At 37.3% G+C, this 20,532-nt stretch overlaps 1 protein-coding gene across 1 annotated transcript in view; it reads left to right on the top strand.

Moving 5' to 3' along the window:
- The window catches only part of Gabrb2 (gamma-aminobutyric acid type A receptor subunit beta2), a 206,791-nt gene extending 186,963 nt beyond the window's left edge, over nucleotides 1-19,828 (top strand). The window contains exon 10 of the mRNA XM_034506297.2: nucleotides 13,765-19,828. Coding sequence (XP_034362188.1) covers nucleotides 13,765-14,112 — 348 coding nt within the window. The 3' untranslated portion in view covers nucleotides 14,113-19,828. The remainder of the gene's footprint in view (nucleotides 1-13,764) is intronic.
- The last annotated feature ends 704 nt before the right edge of the window (nucleotides 19,829-20,532 follow it).

The raw sequence follows: 20,532 nt of genomic DNA, 5'->3' as shown, positions 1-20,532 counted from the left end.
TGAAATTTATACACAAAGCAGTAGGGTTCATGATGTTGTTTCATAGACTATTTGGGTCCTGTTGGTACTCCTTTCCAATGTCCTTTTCCATCCTCTATATTCTCCTGATGGTTTCCTGCTTCACTCCACAGTCCTACTTCTGCTTTTGAGATCTATGTATTCTGCCACCTTTTCATTCCTGTATTTTAACAAGTAGGAAATTGAGGCTCAGTGGAGCTGGGGAACTAAGCCAAGATCACATAGCAAGTTGGTAGATGAGCAAGAAATCAAAGCTGTCTCCACAGCTCACATTTGCAAATTTAGTTAACTATATAAATGTTCTTGTCTCTATTCAAGTTTTAAATGTGACTATACAAAGAGCATGCACAGAATGTGAATTGTGTATTATCATTATCATCATAATGAAGCTGTCTTTATTGACGCATTTCATTTGCAGGAAGAGATACTTATTTTCCATATATAAATGGAATAAGAGCTAGTCTGAAAATTTAATTTTGTTGATGGGTGCAGGCTGGGACTTCCAAAACATAGACTAATCTTGTTGGCAGATAATGCAGTGGAATATTTCTAGTTCATTCTTGCCTCTGGTCATTGTAAGGATAAAGAAGCAAACAAAGTCCCAAAATTAAGCACCAAGAAGATACATGATTGACAGTCTTTTGCTTCCTGTGACAACTGAGGTTTTAGACTTTAAAAGCTTCCTAGCATGTTGAATGTAAACTGCAGGATAGAATCTTGGTGGGGCTCAGTCTTTTGCAAATCTTTCCAGAGTAATTATGTCTGCTGTGATCTTAGGCATCAACAGCTATAAGTGGTCCCCTAAACCCCTATACTTATGTAACACACACACACACACACACACACAAAAATCACTGAATAATAAACAAATTTTAAAAAATACAAGATAGAATAGCATATTGATGCCATGACTGAATGTGACAAAAACCAAACTGTGGACATTTTGCTTTCGGGATAAAAGCCTAGAAGTGAATGAAAATTCCCTGTGACTTAGAGTAGAGGCAGTCAGTGGATTTCTTTGCCCAAACCCACCTCATTTGCTAATGGGACAATATCTATCAAGATCAGTTTTAAAACCTAAGGAAATTATAACAATCCCAAGTTCATCTCTCAATGATCTGGTTTGATTGAAGCCACAACCTTGAAGCTAATTATGACCTTTAAGCAAACTTGAGATTTGACCAAATGAATTTGGTACTCTTCTTTGTAGATTGAAGATTATGACCGAGATGGAAGCATGGCTGACAACATTGTTTATCCCTTTTACTCATACACCCTATTACCATACTTAACATTATGTGTATACCCCAAGAAAAAACACAGGTCCTCGTCAAGTGTAGCTTGCTATGTCTGTCACCCTTACTTCTGAACACTAAAAACCACAGACTAGCATGTTTCTAGCCTCGGGAAAGAAAAACAAAGCAAGTGTTCTCTATGGTCTTATTTGGGTAACTTAAATTGAAAAGTTGTGAATTGCAAGCTATATAGCAATGGTAAAAATCTTCAGAAATTTGCCACCCATAGTGCTTTGGGGTCGATGAACCAGTTAATGAAAAGATTGGATCAGTTCACTGATTCTAGCTCAGGGCTGTGTCAGTACAGCAAGTGAAAGCTGAAGTGAGAAACATTTGTCTCATTCTTCTGTTAAGTTGTTATGATTGGATGTGTAAATTCTCACATCCATTTCCAGAAACTTGCCCAAATCCAGTCTTTAAATGATACAACGGAGTGAGCCTATAGTCCCAGCTACTTGGCAGGCAGAAAGAGCCCCTGAGCCTAGGAATTTAAGGTCAGCCAGGACCAACATAGCTATTCTCAGAGAAAAGGGTTTTGAACCTAGAAAAGTTCATTGAAAAAGTACACTCAATTACCTATACTACAGAAACCTGTAAAAATCAAAAGCTCTTGTGAATGCAAGAAATAATGGTTGTTCATAATATAGTTTCAATTTTCCTTTTCTTGGAAAAGTTTAAACTAATCCCTATTGCTTTTTCATCTACAATGACAAATTTACTTACTTTCAAATTTAATATGTACTCTACTTAATTAAAAAGAGGTACCAAGAAAGAATTTGACCAACCTTTAAAACTTTTATTCCATGTGTACTTTATTCATTGTGGTTTTATAATATAGAATCTAGCAATCTGGATGTGTTTGCCTCTCTTCTAACTTTAACATCTACTCTTCTATCTCAATCCAGATATTCTATAGAAATACAAGCCAACTGTTTGTAATTAATATGTCATTCTCTGTGTAGAACATGACATCATGCTTCAGAAAATATCATTTGGTTTCTGTAAGGACAGATTTGAAAAGTCTATAAGCTACCAAAAATCAAGAAAACTACTTAAGAATCTCTAATGAGGAGAAATCCTACAGAATTTGCTTTTATAATGAGCTACACAATGGAAAGAGAATACTGTTCTATTGGGTTTCTTTTTTTGTTTGTTTGTTTGTTTGTTTTAATTCTATATGTATCTCAAGCTGGCTACAACTTGCATATAAACCCAGGCCAACCTCAAATGTGAGATATTACAACCCCTTAGTCTTCTGGGTGCTGGAATTAAGATTGTATTCCACCACAAGATATCAAAGTCAAGATTTTCCTTTGGCTCTGGTTCCTAATATCACTCCATATATTAAGTAAGAACAACAACAAAAAGCTAGTTGCTAATATTAAATTAAATGCAGCTACAAGACAAATTTGTATTAATGAAGTCTAAGAGGAACACTTAATACCACTCCCTGAGCACTGAACACTTAGCTGTAATTTTGACTATCAAGTAATCCTGATAACATTTTATTTAGATGCAATTAAAGGAAAACTACACTCTAGTCTAATTCACACTAGGACTAACATTCCCATATTCTCCATTATACCTGCTTCAAATTTTGTTTTGTAACTATCATAAGCCAAAATTAAATGAGGGATCCAAGATTTAGTATAACTATTGGAGATTCAGCTAGTGTTACTTTGAATGCTCATTTGTACTAATTGTAGTAGTTAGCATAATGGATCTAAAACACTGAGCCACAGACCTTTCATGTATATCTCCTCCCTTGAGGGATATACAGATTTGTTGAGTTTATTAAACAGGTTTGAACCTAGCGAACTACCAAAGATCAGCTTTGGCACCAGACAGTAAACTGAGGCAGGGAGCTGATGAGAGGTCGGTGTTGAGACCAGATGACATGGGTGGCTACAGATATGTACAGGGACTGCAGTAGTTGGAAAAGTGAAAGGCGAGGGGATCAAACATTCCCAGGCACACAGAATGGGTGAAGCAAGGACAAACAACAGAAATTATCTCTTATCTTAACCCTCTTTTATACCCCTAGATACAAAGTTTTTTTTTTTAATTAGGAAGAAAATTATCTCTTGGTAGTTTTTCCTTTGAGGAGTATGAAGTGGACTTCTTTATCTTTTTTTTTTGATAACTTTTGGTTGAAAGTCTATTTTATTTGTTATTAGAATGGTTACTCCAGCTTAGTTCTTGGAACCATTTGCTTTGAAAAAAATTTCTGGCCTTTTACTCTGAGGTAGAATTTGTCTTTGACACTGAGGTGGGTTTCCTGTGTGCAGCAAAATGTTGGGTCCTGTTTATGTATCCAGTCTGTTAGCCTATGCTTTGGGCGGGGAGGGGATTGAGTCCACTGATGTTAAGAGATATTAAGGAAAAGTGATTGTTGCTTCCTGTTATTTTTATTGTTAGAGGTGGCATTATGGTTGTGTGGCTATCTTTTTTTGGGTTTGTTGGTAGAAGATCACTTTCTTGCTTTTCTAGGGTGTGGTTTCCTTCCTTGTGTTTTGCTTTCTCATTTATTATTCTTTGTAGGGCTGAATTTGTGGAAAGATATTGTGTAAATTTGGTTTGTCATGGAATATCTTGGTTTCTCTATCTATGGTAATTGAGAGTTTTGCTGGGTCTATAGTAGCCTGGGCTGGCATTTGTGTTCTCTTAGGGTCTGTATGACATCTGCCCAGGATCTTTTGGCTTTTATAGTCTCTGGTGAGAAGTCTGGTGTAATTCTGATAGATCCGCCTTTGTATGTTACTTGACCTTTTCCCTTACTGCTTTTAATATTCTTTCTTTGTTTTATGCATTTGGTATTTTGACTACTATGTGACCAGAGGAATTTCTTTTCTGGTCCAGTCTATTTGGAGTTTTGTAAGGTTCTTGTATGTTCATGGGCATATCTTTCTTTAGGTTAGGGAAGTTTTTTTCTATAATTTTGTTGAAGATATTTACTGGCCCTTTAAGTTGGGAATCTTCACCCTCATCTATACCTATTATTTTTAGGTTTTGTCTTCACATTGTGCCCTGGATTTCCTGGATATTTTATGTTAGGAGCTTTTTGCTTTTTGCATTTTCTTTGACAGTTGTGTCGATGTTTTCCATGGTATCTTCTGCACGTGAGCTTCTTCTGTCTCTTGTATTCTGTTGGTGATGCTTGCATCTATGACTCCTATCTCTTTCCTAGGTTTTCTACCTTCAGAGTTGTCTCCCTTTATGATTTCTTTATTGTTTCTATTTCCATTTTCAGATTCTGTATGGTCCTGTTCAATTCCTTCTCCTTTTTGGTTGTGTTTTCCTGTAACTCTTTAAGGAATTTTTGTGTTTCCTCTTTAAGGGCTAAAATTACTGAGAAGTAATTTTAGATCCAAATCTTGCTTTTCTGGTGTTATGGTATATCCATGACTTGCTATGGTGGGAGAACTGAGTTCTGATGATTCCAATTAACCTTGTTTTCTGTTGCTTATATTCTTTTCATTGCCTCTTGATATCTGGTTATCTCTAGTGCTACCTGCCCTAACTGTCTCTGACTGAAGCCTGTTCCTCCTGTGATCTGGTTATATCAGATCTCCTCAGAGTCTAGCTGTCTCTACGATCCTGTAATTCTGGGATCCTGGGATCGTGATCCTGGGTGTCTCAGAGCTCCTGGTAGTCAAGCTGCCTCTGGGATCCTGAAATCCTGGTATGACCAAGCTCCTGAGATCTGTGATCTTGGGCGTGTTAGAGTTGAGCTTCCTCTGGGACTGGAGCTCTTGCCCAAGGTCTGTTCAGGGCACCAGCTCAAAACAGAAGGAATCTGTGCTACTGGCTGGGCAGGGGTTCCTGCATCCCCAGATCTTGCTGGTCCTAGTTACTCTCTGTTTTGGGATGTTGGGGCAGATGTTGTGGCCTCCTCACCTATGATCTAGGTCATGTTACAGTGCTGGGGAGTCAAGGTTCTTCTGTATGTTGTGGGACTGGGTGAGGAGCTAGCACCCAAGGTCTGCTCAGGGCACTGGCTAAGACCAGAAGGAACCAGAAAATTACCTCATAGTCACAAGTTACACATTTTCTAGAAATAATCACCATAAAAACATTCTTCAAAAACAGATCAAAATCATTATACAAAAATATTGATTACATATTTCTTATATAAAATGCATATCTAACTAAACAATTCTCACCTATCTTTTTTCCAAAAGCTCATAGTGACCTCAAAGCAGTAATTTTTAGTCACTAATTAACAAAGTTTAAACAAGCCACATCTATACTAGCAAGTTTTTCCCTATGCTTGGCTGATGACCATCTATATTTCCTAAGAATCAAATCATGTTTCTTACACCTTATTTTGGAAGTTTTGATCAGCTAAGTTGGCTAGTCGTCTATTTTCTGTTCTTATACTCATAATGAAATTATTTGCTCTTTATTAAAACCTTATCATTTCCTGGTATACACCAAAATCCCATTACCAAATCCCTAGATCACAAGGTCAAAAATTCAAGCCAACCTAAGAGTATATGCTTATTTTGATCATTAGCTTGTCCCAAGTCTATTCTTCTTGCCTATGCCATTACATGCCTGTGGGGCACAAATGCTCACTGTACCCCGTTTTCTAACTTAAGCAGCTCTTGCCATTCTATCCGGAAAGAATTATTCTTAATTCTTACTTAAATTTTTTTATCAACTGTCCCAATTTCCTAACTTTATGTTTTTTTTCAACTACCCTAGCATCCCAAAATTATTTAAATCCAAATAACCTTTAAAAATCACTTAAACCAAGTCAGAAAGTTTGTAAAATCATTACTTCATCTAGACAGCATTATCTCAAGAATTTTCAGCTTTATGTTGCTCTTCAAAAAGCTTGCCCAACAGAACGTCCCATCACCCAGGAAGTAATTACACCAAGTGGTAGGCAGTGAGGATCTCTTGGTGTCCACTCACACTAAGTCAAATGAATGAGGAATAGGCTGTGACAAACATGAGAAAGTACATCAGTAGCAAGAAGCAATCCTCGGATGAAGTCTCTAGGATCATGCCTCACCAGAGCTCACCCACTGAAACTGTTCAGGACAGTGGCTCATCTCCAGGAAACTCACTTACTCACTGCAGCTCTTCCTTCATGAGGCTTCCCTGTCCACCTAGATTTTCTGGCTAAGACACTTTAAAAAGTTGAGCATGATGACATCTGTCTATAATTTCAGAAAGCCCCAGTAGAAGATAGGGATTCTCAAGACAGTAAATAATATTGTTGAAGAAGAAAATGAAGGAGAAAAAGGGTGAAGAAGGAGCAAGATGAGGAGAAAGACAAGAGCATGGTAAAGCAAGACAGAATTAGAAAAAAGGAAGATGGGGAGGACTTGGAGCACAAGGGGGAGGAGGAGGGTAAGGAGGAGCTGGAGGAGGTGAGGAAGAGCTGGAGGAGGTGGGGAGGAAAAAGAGAAGGAGTGAAAGTCAAAATAGGACTCTGCTGTCATTGCTGAACCTCTTGTTCTTGTCAATGCTTATAATTTTGCAAAGGGCAGTTAATTTAGGAGAATGATCTAAAGGATAAGAATGTCAACTCTACAGACACCCATGCCTATCATGGGGTTCACAGATTGATTCGGCAGTGATTGCAAGTGTTATGAGGTCTGTTTCCCAGGGTGCTTTTAAGAAAAGAGGCTTCATCTGTTCCTCCCTATCCTGAGTTCTGCTTCTACTTCCTCAGAAAAGATCCACCCCCTCAGAAAACAAGCCATCCTGTAGCTCATTGCGTTTATCTGCTAACCTGATGGAATCTTTTTTGTGTGAAAGAAACAGAAACATTTCATCTGATGACATTAGGGCCATAGCAGGTGATGATCATAAAGAATGATCGCACTGATTGAAGATGCTTAACATAAAAGCAGTTTGCTAAGGAAACTCCATATCCAGTCAAAAGATACGAATTATCAAAGCTACAATGATTAAGTGTCACTGTACTTCAAAGATGCTGAAATCTAACTCATGTTACTTTTCTTTTACTCTGTACTGACAATAATTAACACAGTACATTCTCTACTAATTATTGATCAAGACAAGAAAAAGTTTTAAGCACGCAACTATGCCTGAAGTGATCATGGACTCATTTATGATGCAAAGGGTAGTTCTAGTATGATGGTGGTAACTAACGTAATTAAAGAAAGCAGATCTTATCTCTCAGCACCTTGTTGGTCCCATGTAATAGACCTCCAGAGTCTGGCTTGGAAGTACTTCCAGACTTATCTAACTCTGTTAGAGATGCAACATAACATGTTTTGGTTTGGGTTTTGTTTGTTTGTTTACGTAATTGTGGCAAGTTTTTCAAACAGCCCTAGGGATCTATGACTACCAACATAAGGACAGTGTCCCTTTTCCTGTCTTGAAGACATACTGGTTTGGCAAGTTTAGAGAAGGAAAAAAAAAATCTGTGAACCTGGGGTACAAAGTTGGTTTCCCCTAACCCACCTCCACTTTCTGGCCAACACAGGAAAGCACGTGCGGATTGTAGAGTAACTGTGTACCAAGAAAGAGAGAAGGCAAAGAAGGAAAGAGGGAGGAATGAAGGGAGGATGGATATATATGTGTATATACATACATACATACATACATACATACATACATACATACATACATACATAGTGAGACAAAAGATACCTAGATATTGTAAAGTGTTTTTCCTACATCCAGTCCCAAATTCTAAATGCCAACTTTGATTGCTGTTTCTCCACTCTTTGGTTCAAGGACTTGAAGAATCAACAGCAGTGGCCTTCACTTGCACTGCTAAAATCTCCATTACACATTCTGCTTGGTTGAACTTTCTTTCACTTCACAGAATATTGAGAGTGTGCTAGGTATTTTCAGAGGATTTCCACCTCCATAAAGAGTACATTGGCTATCCCCAGGTGCTTAATGCTTCATTGCCTTAGCATTTCTAGTCTCACAAACCACAATGCCATTTCATGGAAGATAAAACAGGATCTCCTACCCTCAGTAGGAACAGTAAAGGGAAACTATATAGTTAGAAGTTGTTTTTATTTGCAATTTCTCATGCAGTGGGTAATGCCAGGGGTGAACTGAATTTTAAAATGGCTCTATGCTCTTTTCTCAGGAAAGCTGGCAACTCGAGTCTGTCAGTGAGAGATGTGATTTGTTTTTCTGTATATGACCTCAGACATAAGGGTGTCTCTGTAGATCATATGTCAATTACAAAATAGGATTCAGGCAAAGAAGCAGTGACTCTGAAACTAAATTTGGAATTAAGCAATCATTTTATAAAAAGTAAGTCACACTCTTCAGAGCTTAATGTAGAATTATTTTAAAAACAAAACAAAAACAGCAAAATGGACTCCTTTAGCCAGCCCAGTTTTCTTTCTCTGAAAAAAAAAAAATGCTGATAAGCAGACAACAGTAAGGAAACAAGGCCGTATTCTAAACATCCTGAGTTAATTTACCAGTGTCAGTCGCAGTGTTCCCTGGGTCAGTCAATAAGCCATGTCAGCAGAGGTGTAAGTCTGCCAAATGGATGATATGCAAGCTGTCTTCATCTCAGAGGATCCTTGTAGGAGAGTATTGTCTGCCTCTCAAAATCCAGCACTTGGTTCTTGATTGAAAAATGCAACTCCAGGTGCATCTTAATTTCCAGACAGTGGCATTGGATGGGAAACAACAGATTTGATTGATAATGGTGATTCTATAAAACCTCCCCAACAAGTGTGTTTTTAGAAATACATAGGTGAGTAAGAAGCAGAGCCTTAAATTAAAGCACAATGCAGAACCACTACCTGCAAGGCTCCCTGCAAAGACAACTCATCTGCAAATGTGTGGGTTTACTTGCCCATCTCTCTGTCTTTTTTCTTTCCTTTGTTTGTCTTTGCCTTTCTCCCTTGTTTCAGCTGCTATTAACAAAATGCCCATGGCTATCTGAATAGATAGAAATACCAGGAAAGAATAGTTTCATACTATTGGTATGTTTTCCAGGGCAATGGAGTTCACAGCAATACATCAGAGGGAAATGAGTTGTCATTCATGTCCTCAGCAGAAACCAGATTACATGATTAGGGTTTCACATGTCATTTCTGTTCTGGTGAGGAAAGAAAAATCAGGAAAGATTAGACAAAAAGGAGGAAGGGGAGAGGAGGAGGAGGAAGAAGAGGAGGAGGAGGAAGAGGAGGAGGAGGAGGAAGAGGAGGAACAAGAGGAGAAACAAGAGGAAGAAGAAGAAGTGGGGAGAGGGGGAGGAGGAACAGGAAGAGAAGGAAGAGGAGGGAAGGTAAGAGGAAGAGGAAGTAACTTATTTTTTAATTAGCTAGAAGTCCATGGGTCTTCTAATTTTCTAAAAATATTTATCTAAAGGTAGTATGCAGAGAAGGAATTAAGTGACAAAACTCAGCCTGGAGGATTTATAATTAAGTAATTAGGAGGGGCTCCGAGACAGGATTATGGGAAACTTACTAAGGACAAATCTAAAGATATCTCTAGCCACATTCCTTATCTTCTCACATTTAAGATGGAGATATTAGTGATCCATGTTTCATAGAATTTCTGTCAAGTTGCGGAGAAGTGATAATTGCATAGAACTTGGCGTGTTTTGCTTATTTCCTGGAAACACTGCACAAAGGGTGGCTGCATGTATTTCCTACAAAAGGTGCTCTCTAGATTGGCTGTAGACTGCGACCAGTCACTTCTCCTTTCACCATTTTTCTGAACTCTGTTGCTTCCTCATTTGAAGTCACATTGTGCCCTTCAGCTACTGTCCAAGGGTTGTATTTCCTAAGCATAGACGAGAAATCCAGTGTCACCTGGGAACTTATTAGAAATGCAGATTATTGAGATGCGTTCCAACTTTGCTGGCTCAGGCATCCTAATGGTGAAAGTCAGAAATCTGTTTTAACAAGGCCTGGGGGTGGGGGTGGGGGGCTGAGCTTAGGAACAAGGAACACAGCTTCTCATCCTCTACCCTACCAGGTGGGTCAGGTTTCTCTGGTAGATTTAAGACAGGTTCAAGGTAGCCTTGAAATACTGCATTGGGACCTACAGTCCAGCAACACTACACTCTTCTATGACTTATGAAGAGTAACATTTTAGGTAACTCACTTCATTTTTCCTAATCACCTGTTTCTTACCCTCTCAGCAATGCCTAGTCTGAAGTACGTTAGGAATCTCTAAAAACTTCATCATACGACAACAAATATTTCCAAAGGAAATGCAAGATAATCATTACTGAATTTAAAATCCATATACAAAAATAAGATTTGTTTTTCTAAGAAAATATTTGTTATTAATTTTGCTTTTATATAAACCGTAGGGAATTAAAAGAATCTTAGAGGTATTGTGTCTCCAGTTTTCTAACTTTATCCTTTAAAACATATGTAAAGAGCCTGCCAGTCTCCTTAGTTGGTTTGAGCCATGGTCCAGTAAGTTGGGTCCTTACGTGGTTTACACCTTTTGAGGAAGAAACAATAATCAATTCAAGGAAACACACTGCCACCGATTTAACAAACAGGCTCTCAAATCTAGCAGGTTCTGAGCTCTTTGATTCCACGTCAAATACTAAAATTCAACACTGCTTTGCATACCATGATTATGCTCCTGTACTAGATTACTTCTTTTGCAATTTGAATTATGAGAAACTCATCTGACAGAAAAATGTGTGTCATTCCTTTTCTGCTCTGCCTGTATTATGGAATCCTTGAGACCTTTAAATGAGATGAGTCACATCTTAGTATTCTTTCAGTCTTGGATAACTTACTTAACCCAACTCATGCTCACTGAAGGAAACAATGACACAAAAGGGTAGAAGAATTGAGAGGAAATAAGAGAAATAGAGTAGAGAGAGAGGAAGAAACGGGACAGTAGAAGAAGGGTATATATAGCCTTTCTTAGTATCCTTGTCTGTGCTGACTACTTTGTAAGCCATGGATGTCTCTTACACATCAAATATCTCAACAGAATCTACAGACTCAGGATCCTCTGCTTCTAGATATTGGTATTGGTATTGGTTGAATACATTTTTTTCTGTTGTGTCCATCTAAAGACTCACAACATGCCACTGGCTATGAAAAGGTCATGCATCCATTACTCAGCCAATGACAGCATCAGGAAGATACTTATTCAAGTAAACTTGCACCAGGCACACAGAAACTGGAAAGAGAGACTTGGATGGTGCATTCTCAGATAGAAATTAGAATAAGTAGACCAGACATGATAAGCAGACAGAACATAGATGTCTTCTTCTCTCACTTGAAGGTGTTGGACTTAACAGAAATTTACTCCAGTTCTTACCTTTAGTAAGACACATTTAGCTCCAAACACTTATCAGTCCTTCCTCTGGATAACTTTGCAGGCTCCAGATGACTGCCTCACTGACGTAGACTGTTTCCATGCTCCAGTAAAGGAAAGTGGAACAAACCTAAATCTAACTCCTGCTCTGCCTCCTCTTCACTCTTTTCCAAGTGTGGGATCAGAGCCAGATCTAAGTGGCTTCTGGGACAACTGAAAGTGTTCTGTAAATAAAATGCCTAATTTCAACTTCAAGCTGTTAGTCACTAAGTGCTCTTCTTTGTGAAGAAATGAAGGATCTGTCCTGGAAGTGACTCTGGGCACCATGGGAGTATAGTGTTTCTATTTTAGAAACACAAACAAACAAACCACCACCAATAACAACAAAAATACCTGTGCATGTAGAGAAAGAAATCGTGGGGGCAGAGATAGAGTTCTAGAAGTGTTCCTGTCGTATTCTGCTCCTTAGAGTGCTATGAAAGAATTGACTTGATGACCCACAAAGAGGTGAATTTGATTTTTGTTATCACAAAATTTATTTCATTAAACCACTTTCTATTGAGCATCTGCATTGTGCCGAGAGCAATGTAGAATTCTTGAAAATGCAACGGCGAACTACTCAGACCTCCTTTTATGTTTCCTCAGGAAGTGTTGTCTGATAAACGACAAATAGCAAGAAAATTAGTATAATTTACTGTCATCAGAATTTTAACGAAACTAACAAATCAGGAGGAAAGACAAGCCAGGTCATCTGTCCCTGCTCTCTGTCACTATGGTACTGACAATGTCGTTCTTTGGCCTTGGCCTCTGGGCCCTATTTTTCTTGTCATTGGGAGGATGTGACTGTTTCTGTAAATGTGGTGCCCTACTTTCATTTCTGTTGCTGTGATAAAACATCTTGACCCAAAGTAACTTATGGAAGAGAGGAGTTATCTCAGCATACAATTCCAAATTTGAGTTCATCACTTGAGGGAAGTCAAGGCAGGAAGGTGAGCAGCTGTGACATCATATCCACATTCAAAGGCAGAGAAAGATTGGCATGGTTCCTTGCTGGCTCAAGTATTCTCACCTTGCATTTTCCTCTCTTTACATTGTTCAAGATACTTTGTCTAAAGAATGACACTGATCTTCCTATATCAATTAACAATCAAGACAATTACCCATAGTCATGCCCATAGACAAATTTGTGTGAAAAAAATTCCTTTATAAGACTGCCCTCCCAGGTGATGTTAGGTATATAAAATGAACTGACACTTAGAGTGTGTGTAGTAATGTCCATTAGCCATTTGTTCTTTCTCTATACCTTCCCCCCAAAAATGAAATACAACTTCTGTTCATCTCATCTCAACATTTGGAAATAATTCCCTGTAGACTTATTATAGTTAATGAAATCAGATTTTATAAATAAACATATAGCATTCAGATTATTAAATCTTGCCTCACACAAGAATTTAAAATGAAAAATTTATGTGGATCAATGTGACAAATGTATTTGGTGACCCCTCGTGTTAGTTTCATACATGTTGGATTCTTGAGGAACATACAAAAATACTCTACTTCTCAATCAATACACAGGAAGATGAATTTACTTTTTCTTATCTTATAATTAAAATAAAAGGATAATGGGCATGTGGGCATGTAGCTCAGTGGTAGGACACTTACTTATAGTGATAAAGGCTCCAGGTACAGTCCCCAACATGCCCAGAAAGGAAGAAACAAATGATAGTGGCTATACCTTGATTCTCAAAATAAATACACTCAGTAAATATATGTTAAATAAATGTGTGAATATAATTTGGTGACTAATTCCCTACCATTGTACCATACATAATAAAGTTGAATTGTGCATCTGTTTATGTCAATGTTATAAATTATGTAAAGGGATGTTTCTTGACTTCTATTTCTCTGCATGGCGTAAGTAGAAATTATGAAGCTGGTGCTAGTTAATCTATTAAAATTACATTATAGGAATCCTCTGGGATTGAATCTATACTATCTAGTAAATGAGAAGCCTGAAAATCAAATAGGTCATAGTGGCAGAGTTTCAATTAAAAGTCAAGCATTCTCAATCAGAAAGCTCTTTGTCACTGTGATAGACAGTCCTCCAAGTGCCTGTAATTGTTCCTTGTGATACAAGCATTAACAAAGGCTTATGGTTTCAAATGTACCTCTTTCTGGTTCTTCTTCCTTACAGATGGATCCCCATGAGAACATCTTACTCAGCACTCTTGAGATAAAAAATGAGATGGCCACATCAGAAGCAGTAATGGGACTTGGAGACCCCAGGAGCACAATGCTTGCCTATGATGCCTCCAGCATCCAGTATCGGAAAGCTGGGTTGCCTAGGCATAGTTTTGGTCGCAACGCTCTGGAGCGACATGTGGCACAAAAGAAAAGTCGCCTGAGGAGACGTGCCTCTCAACTGAAAATCACCATCCCCGACTTGACTGATGTGAACGCCATTGATCGGTGGTCCCGCATTTTCTTCCCTGTGGTGTTTTCCTTCTTCAACATTGTCTATTGGCTTTATTATGTGAACTAAACTACAGCCTCCCATGAGAAGCAAGGACTAGATTCCTCTTCAAACAGTTGTACAGCCTGATGTAGGACTTGGAAAACACATCAATCCAGGACAAAAAGTGATGTTAAAATACCTTAGTTGCTGGCCTATCCTGTGGTCCATTTCATACCATTTGGGTTGCTTCTACTAAGTAATGAATACACTAAGGTCCTCGTGGTTTTCCAGTTACAATACAAGTGATTTGTACACATGCTGGCAAGATCAAGTGTGAATTATCCTACTTCATCACTTTTAGTACACAGCCTACTCAGTGGGCTATTATCTAGATTCTAGAAGATGCTAGAAAGCAGTCAATTCTTTGAGACACAGTCATTTCCAAATGTCCTCCATCATTGTTCCTAAGAGTGGCATGCAGTTGGGACACCACTGTGCATATGAAACATTATCTGCAATAATGCAAACATGGTACTTCAATATGGGCTTTGAGGGTCTGAGCCAGATAATGATGGTGTCATGGAGTGGTGATTCTCAAGGGTCTAATAGATTCGTATGCATTTTGAGCACAATCGATGTAGGGAGGTTGGACAACAATTCAAAGAAACTCAGGAATCCAGTTTATCTGGTCTGTTTGATTGCCTATAAAGAACCAGCCGGCTCATCTTTCAAGTGGGCCTTAGGGAGAGGAAGATTTCTGAGCAGACCACGCACAGCAGCCAAAGTTAACATTTCGCCAAAAAGCTGTTTCCCAGGTGGTTAAAATAAAAGTTAACAGCACAGAGCAGGGTCAACCACAGAAACGACTGTGGTTAAGAGAGAGTCAAACAACCAAGTGTGACCCTTATCATATCACTGCTACACAGAATGTGGTCTGAACACAGCACTGAGCAGAAAGACTAGAATAAGACAGATGACAGATTGATTTGCCCTTGGCATGAGCTTAGCATACTTTAGGAGGATTTTTATAAATCATTTATTTCATCAAAAAGTAGCTATCAAATAGAAAAGTGGAGGGAATTAGAAGTACCTTGATAGCTTATATTGAGAATCATTCTAACAGTTAAATATAGGGTACAGATGAACAGGTCACTTTTCTTAGTGTCAGCTGCCCTTACATTGGCCTCTTCTAGGTTTATATCTGATTGAAATACAGTATTTTTAAAAAGAAAATTTGCTCTTTACCCTGACGGTTTAGTCATCAACTTTTCTTGCTTTTAAAATTTCTCATTTTACACTTAGGAGGTAGCCCCAGTGAGGCTTTGCTGAGACTATGTGAACTGGGTTTTCTTTTGTATTCTCCAAGGTTTATGTATGCACAAATGGAATCTGTGAGTCAGTGGGGTTTGATAATTTAAAGGGTGCTTACATTGTATATATTTCAATCTACTTAATCAAGCAAAACACAAAAAGCAGTGGACACTGGGATAGAACAAGGCTGTGGTATGTGAGTGTTGCACTCTCAGCTCATGGTACAAAAGTGGAGATGACTGACAAGCAGGCTGCTGTAATGACTTGTCTTTGTTCTGCTTTTCAAATTTTGTCATTGTGCATCTTTCTATATTGGGTACATACATTCTTTACAGAAAAGAGAATAGGGTAACATATATGATTTTTTTTTTGGTCAATGGGGAGGGGTTGTCCTATTTTGTTTTTACCTATAGAAAATACTAAATTACTACGTTTTCTATCAAATTGATTCTGATTGACCTTTACCTCAGAGGATGACTTTGCTCCATCTACTTTTGAAACAATCAAGGAATTATTCTGTTTTCAGAGTAGAGTCCTCAGTTAAATCTATAGGGGTCATGGCTAGTATCATCCTTCAGATGAATCTTTCCCGTCATGATTCAAAAAACCTAGAATAGCAAGCATTATTGTGTGCTTCTATTCCAACAATTAAAGAGACACAAGAAAAATAAATAAAAATTCATCATTCATTTTCTAAATTTAACAAAGATGGGATGGTGGGTTTTTCACAGGGTTTTTGTTGTTTTGTCGTTATTGTTAATTTGTTTGTTTTTTTTTATTTTATTTTTTTCCCAATCAGTATTGGAATGTCTGGCTCCTGTGTTTTAATTATGTGCTTAACACTTTTGAGTTTGAGTTACAAGGCAACAGGTCTGACTGAGGATGTTCACATGTGCTCAGAGTAAAGAGTTTTTGAGTTTCTCCAGGGCTTTCTCCTACAAAATTATTTGGGGGGGGGGATCACAGTAATAAAAGTGCCTATCCCTTGTCACCAGGGGTCAAGTCTGAGTAGAAAACTAAGGAAGAAGTATGACCTTAATCTCAGGGTCACACCTGTGACATGCCATTCTGAAAAGATTTTTCTAAAGACAATTCAGAGCCTAAGTCTGGGCTCTCATTTGCAACCTCCATAAAAGCCATAACAAAATCCTTGATATTGTCATTTGTGATTATAACAAAATCTTAGATGTCCAGGAAAGTCAACCACGTAATTTAGATCAAAATGGAGAGCAGCAGCCTCACAGGGTGGGCTTCACATGCTTATGACCAGCAAACAGATTTCTGGTCTAACTAATGCAGAGAAAAGACGGGACCTTGCAACCAATGCCCTAGAGTGAAACCATCTGTTAACATTCAATATCCATGTAGGTAAAGAACACTGACTCCTCCCATCCAGGAATAGCAGTCGATGTAGGATTTATTTTTAAACTACATATTTAGTTGAATTAGAATGCAGGAAGGGGTGCTAGGTCTGATGAATCTGGGAAAACCAATTAGTTTGTTACCCAGTAATTAAACTAATGGACCACCAAGGTGTGTTTTGGCAATCTTGAAATGGTATTACTATCCGTTTATACATATGTATAGTTTTTTTTTCCTTTTGATTATATAATAGCCAGATAGCCAGCAATTAAGGTGTTTTTCATCTTTGAGAAATTAGTAGGCAAATTCTGACTCTCAAATGCACAGTCTAAACAAAATCTCTGATCTCAATCTGTATATATATATTGTACATGACTGCTTGTAGGTATGAAATGCACCTCCGAATTGAAATCTCATGCAGCATACCCATGTGTTTGCATAGGAATGTTACAATTATTTCTACTGCAATTTAACAACAGAGAATAGGACTCAAGCAGTGTCATCTAGTCCTTCTGTCTCTTCATCTCAACAAGAGCAGTGCTAAGTAAAATAATAACAATAATAATAATGATGATGATTTTTTAAAAAACCAAAAGACACTACATTCTAGGATTAGGACCACACAGAAGTGATCTGTCAGCTTACAAAAGCACAAGACATCACAAAAGTGCAGTGGAATTTCTAATGGAGAAATAAATCACAGGTATTTTAACCAAGACCTGATTTAAATCGGCAACTATGACCAATTTCGTTTTCTGTAGGTCACTGTGTTTCAGTCTTATAGGTAACTTCATGGTCAAAAACAAACTCTGAACACATCGACACAGACAGGTCTTGTAGCATATCTACATGTGTATATGTGTACATAGAGATACATGTAAACACACATGCATATGTATGCATTCATATGTCAGAAACAAAAAGAATAAGCTAATGAGTTATTTCCTTCATTGAGCCTGTATATGACTATTTTTTTTTTAATTTGGCCACACCAACAGTCACCATTCTGAAATAAGTAATACAGGGTACTGAACATCTCTCTCAGCAAATTAATGTCTACAGTTCTTAAGAACATTGCACAGTTGGACACTACAATAGTACTGTACCTCAGAATATGAGATGTTAACTAGTTTCTGCATTGCTTGTCAAATGTCCATTTGCTCTCTTTTAAAGGACACAGATAACACTGTCCAATGTTGATTTAAAATTTTAAAAATGGGGAAAAAAATCCTCTTGAGAGGAGAAAAAAACTACCCCTCACCATGACGGTCAGGGAAATTTACAACTGTAGCAATCATACCATTTTGCTAAGTGTACAGAATCTGTTATGTAAGCAACCATAACTTTCACTGAGTGTGTGTAAATATTTAAACAGATTTCTTAAATATTTTTAACTTCTAATTTGTATTTTATGGTAAGGCAGTGTACTAATTCTGTTTATGGCTTACATTGACGTGTTACATTATGTACATAATTAAAGACGCTGTAAATTAATAGTCAATAGATACAAATAATTGCTTAGGGTTTTTTGTCTTAATTTTATCTATTTATTTTTTACTAAGTATGTTTACTGCAGTGCCCCAGCAGAGTAATTTAAACACCCTTTTGCATAAATGATTTGGGAATCCCGTACAGAAGGGTTCCCACTGCTGTTACTCACATACAGGTATGAATACATACATACACATACACACACACAGACACACACAGACACACACAGACACACACAGACACACACACACACACACACACACCATCTTCTACTCCCTGCTTTTCACTCCCATTTTTCTCCCTCTCCGTGGGAAATGTAGCATTCTTTTGGCATCATATTAAGAATCAAGAGATGCTTTTAAAATGCTAAATGGAAAAAAGAAGAGGTTAGGGTTAACTTCATAGTTTTTCTATGCTAGAGAAAAGAAGCCAAAGTTTGCAAACTATCGCTAATCCCCCAAAACTAGACATTTATAGCAGCACTGCAGATAACAACAACAAAAATTATTCATACCAGCTCCACAAATTTGTTACATACAATGTATGCTGAAAGAGGTTTTTTTTTTTAAATATATACTAGTGTTTGTCTTTAGATAGTATTATTCCTTTCAACCAAAGACTCCAGAATTATTTTGCAAAAGTAAAAAAAAAATAAAAGAAAGAAAGGAAATGGAAAAAAAGTCACTGCTTCACACCAAAGTTTAAATAATTTTTCCAAATGCAGTAGGAAGATGGTTTAAAAAAAAAATAGAAAGGAGTCAATAGAGAGTGAATTCCAAGCTGCCCTAGCAAATTATTGTTTGTTTGTGTGTTTGTTTGTGTTTTTAAGTTGGAAAAAATAAACCTTTAGTTTTATTTTAAATAGCTTTAGTTTTGGGAAATTCATTGAGAACATTTTTCTAGATATGTGCAAGATTTTGACATCAATTTTTAAATTTGATTTAAGAAGTACTTCTGTGATAAACATCCAAAATGATGAAAACCAAAAGTTTATTTTGAGTTCTAAAGTGAAATGCCACTTCCTGTTAGATCACCTACATCTGAAGCCACACCCCTGTCACTCACCATTTGAATCAAGTTAACATTTCCATCAGCTTCGATTCTTTCTCATTTTATGTTTTGGTTCAGTGATTAAGAGTCCATACACATCCATTTTAAACACAATTCACTCAAACAAAATTGCCTATAATTTAAATTCCATGCCACTTACAATTTTTCTTTGCATGGGTGTTTAAATAGTTCTGTTATAGAATTGTTCCCGCATAGTTCCAAACTGTCTTTTTATAAGAAGTGATGTTCCAGTGTCTTCACAATGTAGTGATTATCAGCCTTACAACGACCTTGTAGCCTTTCTAAACACACACACACACATCATGCTCATTCCCTAATGGCTAGAAAATGCAAAGCACTAGCAGGATTCATTGCATCCGTTTTCACGTCTTTCTAACATCAGGACTTCTAAAAATCTCTGGGATACATGCGGTAGTAAAATTCAAAAGAGGAATATCAATGAATAGCACATAAGAATTATTTTCATGAATTTCAACTAATTGCAGCCAGTTTCAGCATGTAAATATATAATAATGTTGGCTAGTGTGTAATTCTTGAGCTAAGAAATATAAATAAACATTAAAAGTTCTATGCGTGGTTTTATTGTGCATGAATGTCGGCATGTGTGGCTTATATTGTAATAATTTCTGAGAAGCATGGGATTTTATAAGCTTGAAACTCACTATCTTGCAGACTTCAACTTGAGCTTTTATGTGATGCCTACAAGTGACAATCATATGCACACCTAATACACTTACTCTCAGCTTTCTTGTTTGTAAACTAGAGGCATAAATTTACCTTGCTTTTTAGGTAGTGGTAAAGATGAAATGACGGAGGTCCTAACACAGTATGAGACAGAGTAAGTAAATAATATATGCTACTGTTTTCCATTTATTATCAACCTTGAACATTTAGCATATATTTCACAGTTGCACCTCCCATCTCTAAAATGTCCCAGAAATTACTGTTTTATTAGTTTAGCTATCAGTAGTATAGGTTAGAGATAATCAATTAGGAGCTAGATGGGCTTTTTTTTTTTTTTTTTTTTTTTTTTTTTTTTTAAAGACACAATAAGCATAAGATTTCATGTTGTATTTAACCTTCAACATGTATTTGAGGATGAAAAACTAGATAGGAGATAGGATCCCTGAATCCTTAAGATATCCCTAATAGAAAACAGAACTTGTGTTCAACAAAAAATGAGTATCTTGCTTATGTTTAGAAGTCCAGTGTGGGCTCACCCTCAAATTCTCACAAGTAGATTTCTACTTCATCATTAAAATTGGGTGACTA

This window comes from Arvicanthis niloticus, chromosome 6 (assembly GCF_011762505.2).
Source record: "Arvicanthis niloticus isolate mArvNil1 chromosome 6, mArvNil1.pat.X, whole genome shotgun sequence".
In the NCBI taxonomy this organism is placed as follows: Eukaryota; Metazoa; Chordata; class Mammalia; order Rodentia; family Muridae; genus Arvicanthis; species Arvicanthis niloticus.
The sequence above is the reverse complement of the archived record's forward strand: the minus strand, read 5'-3'. Positions and strand labels throughout refer to the sequence as shown.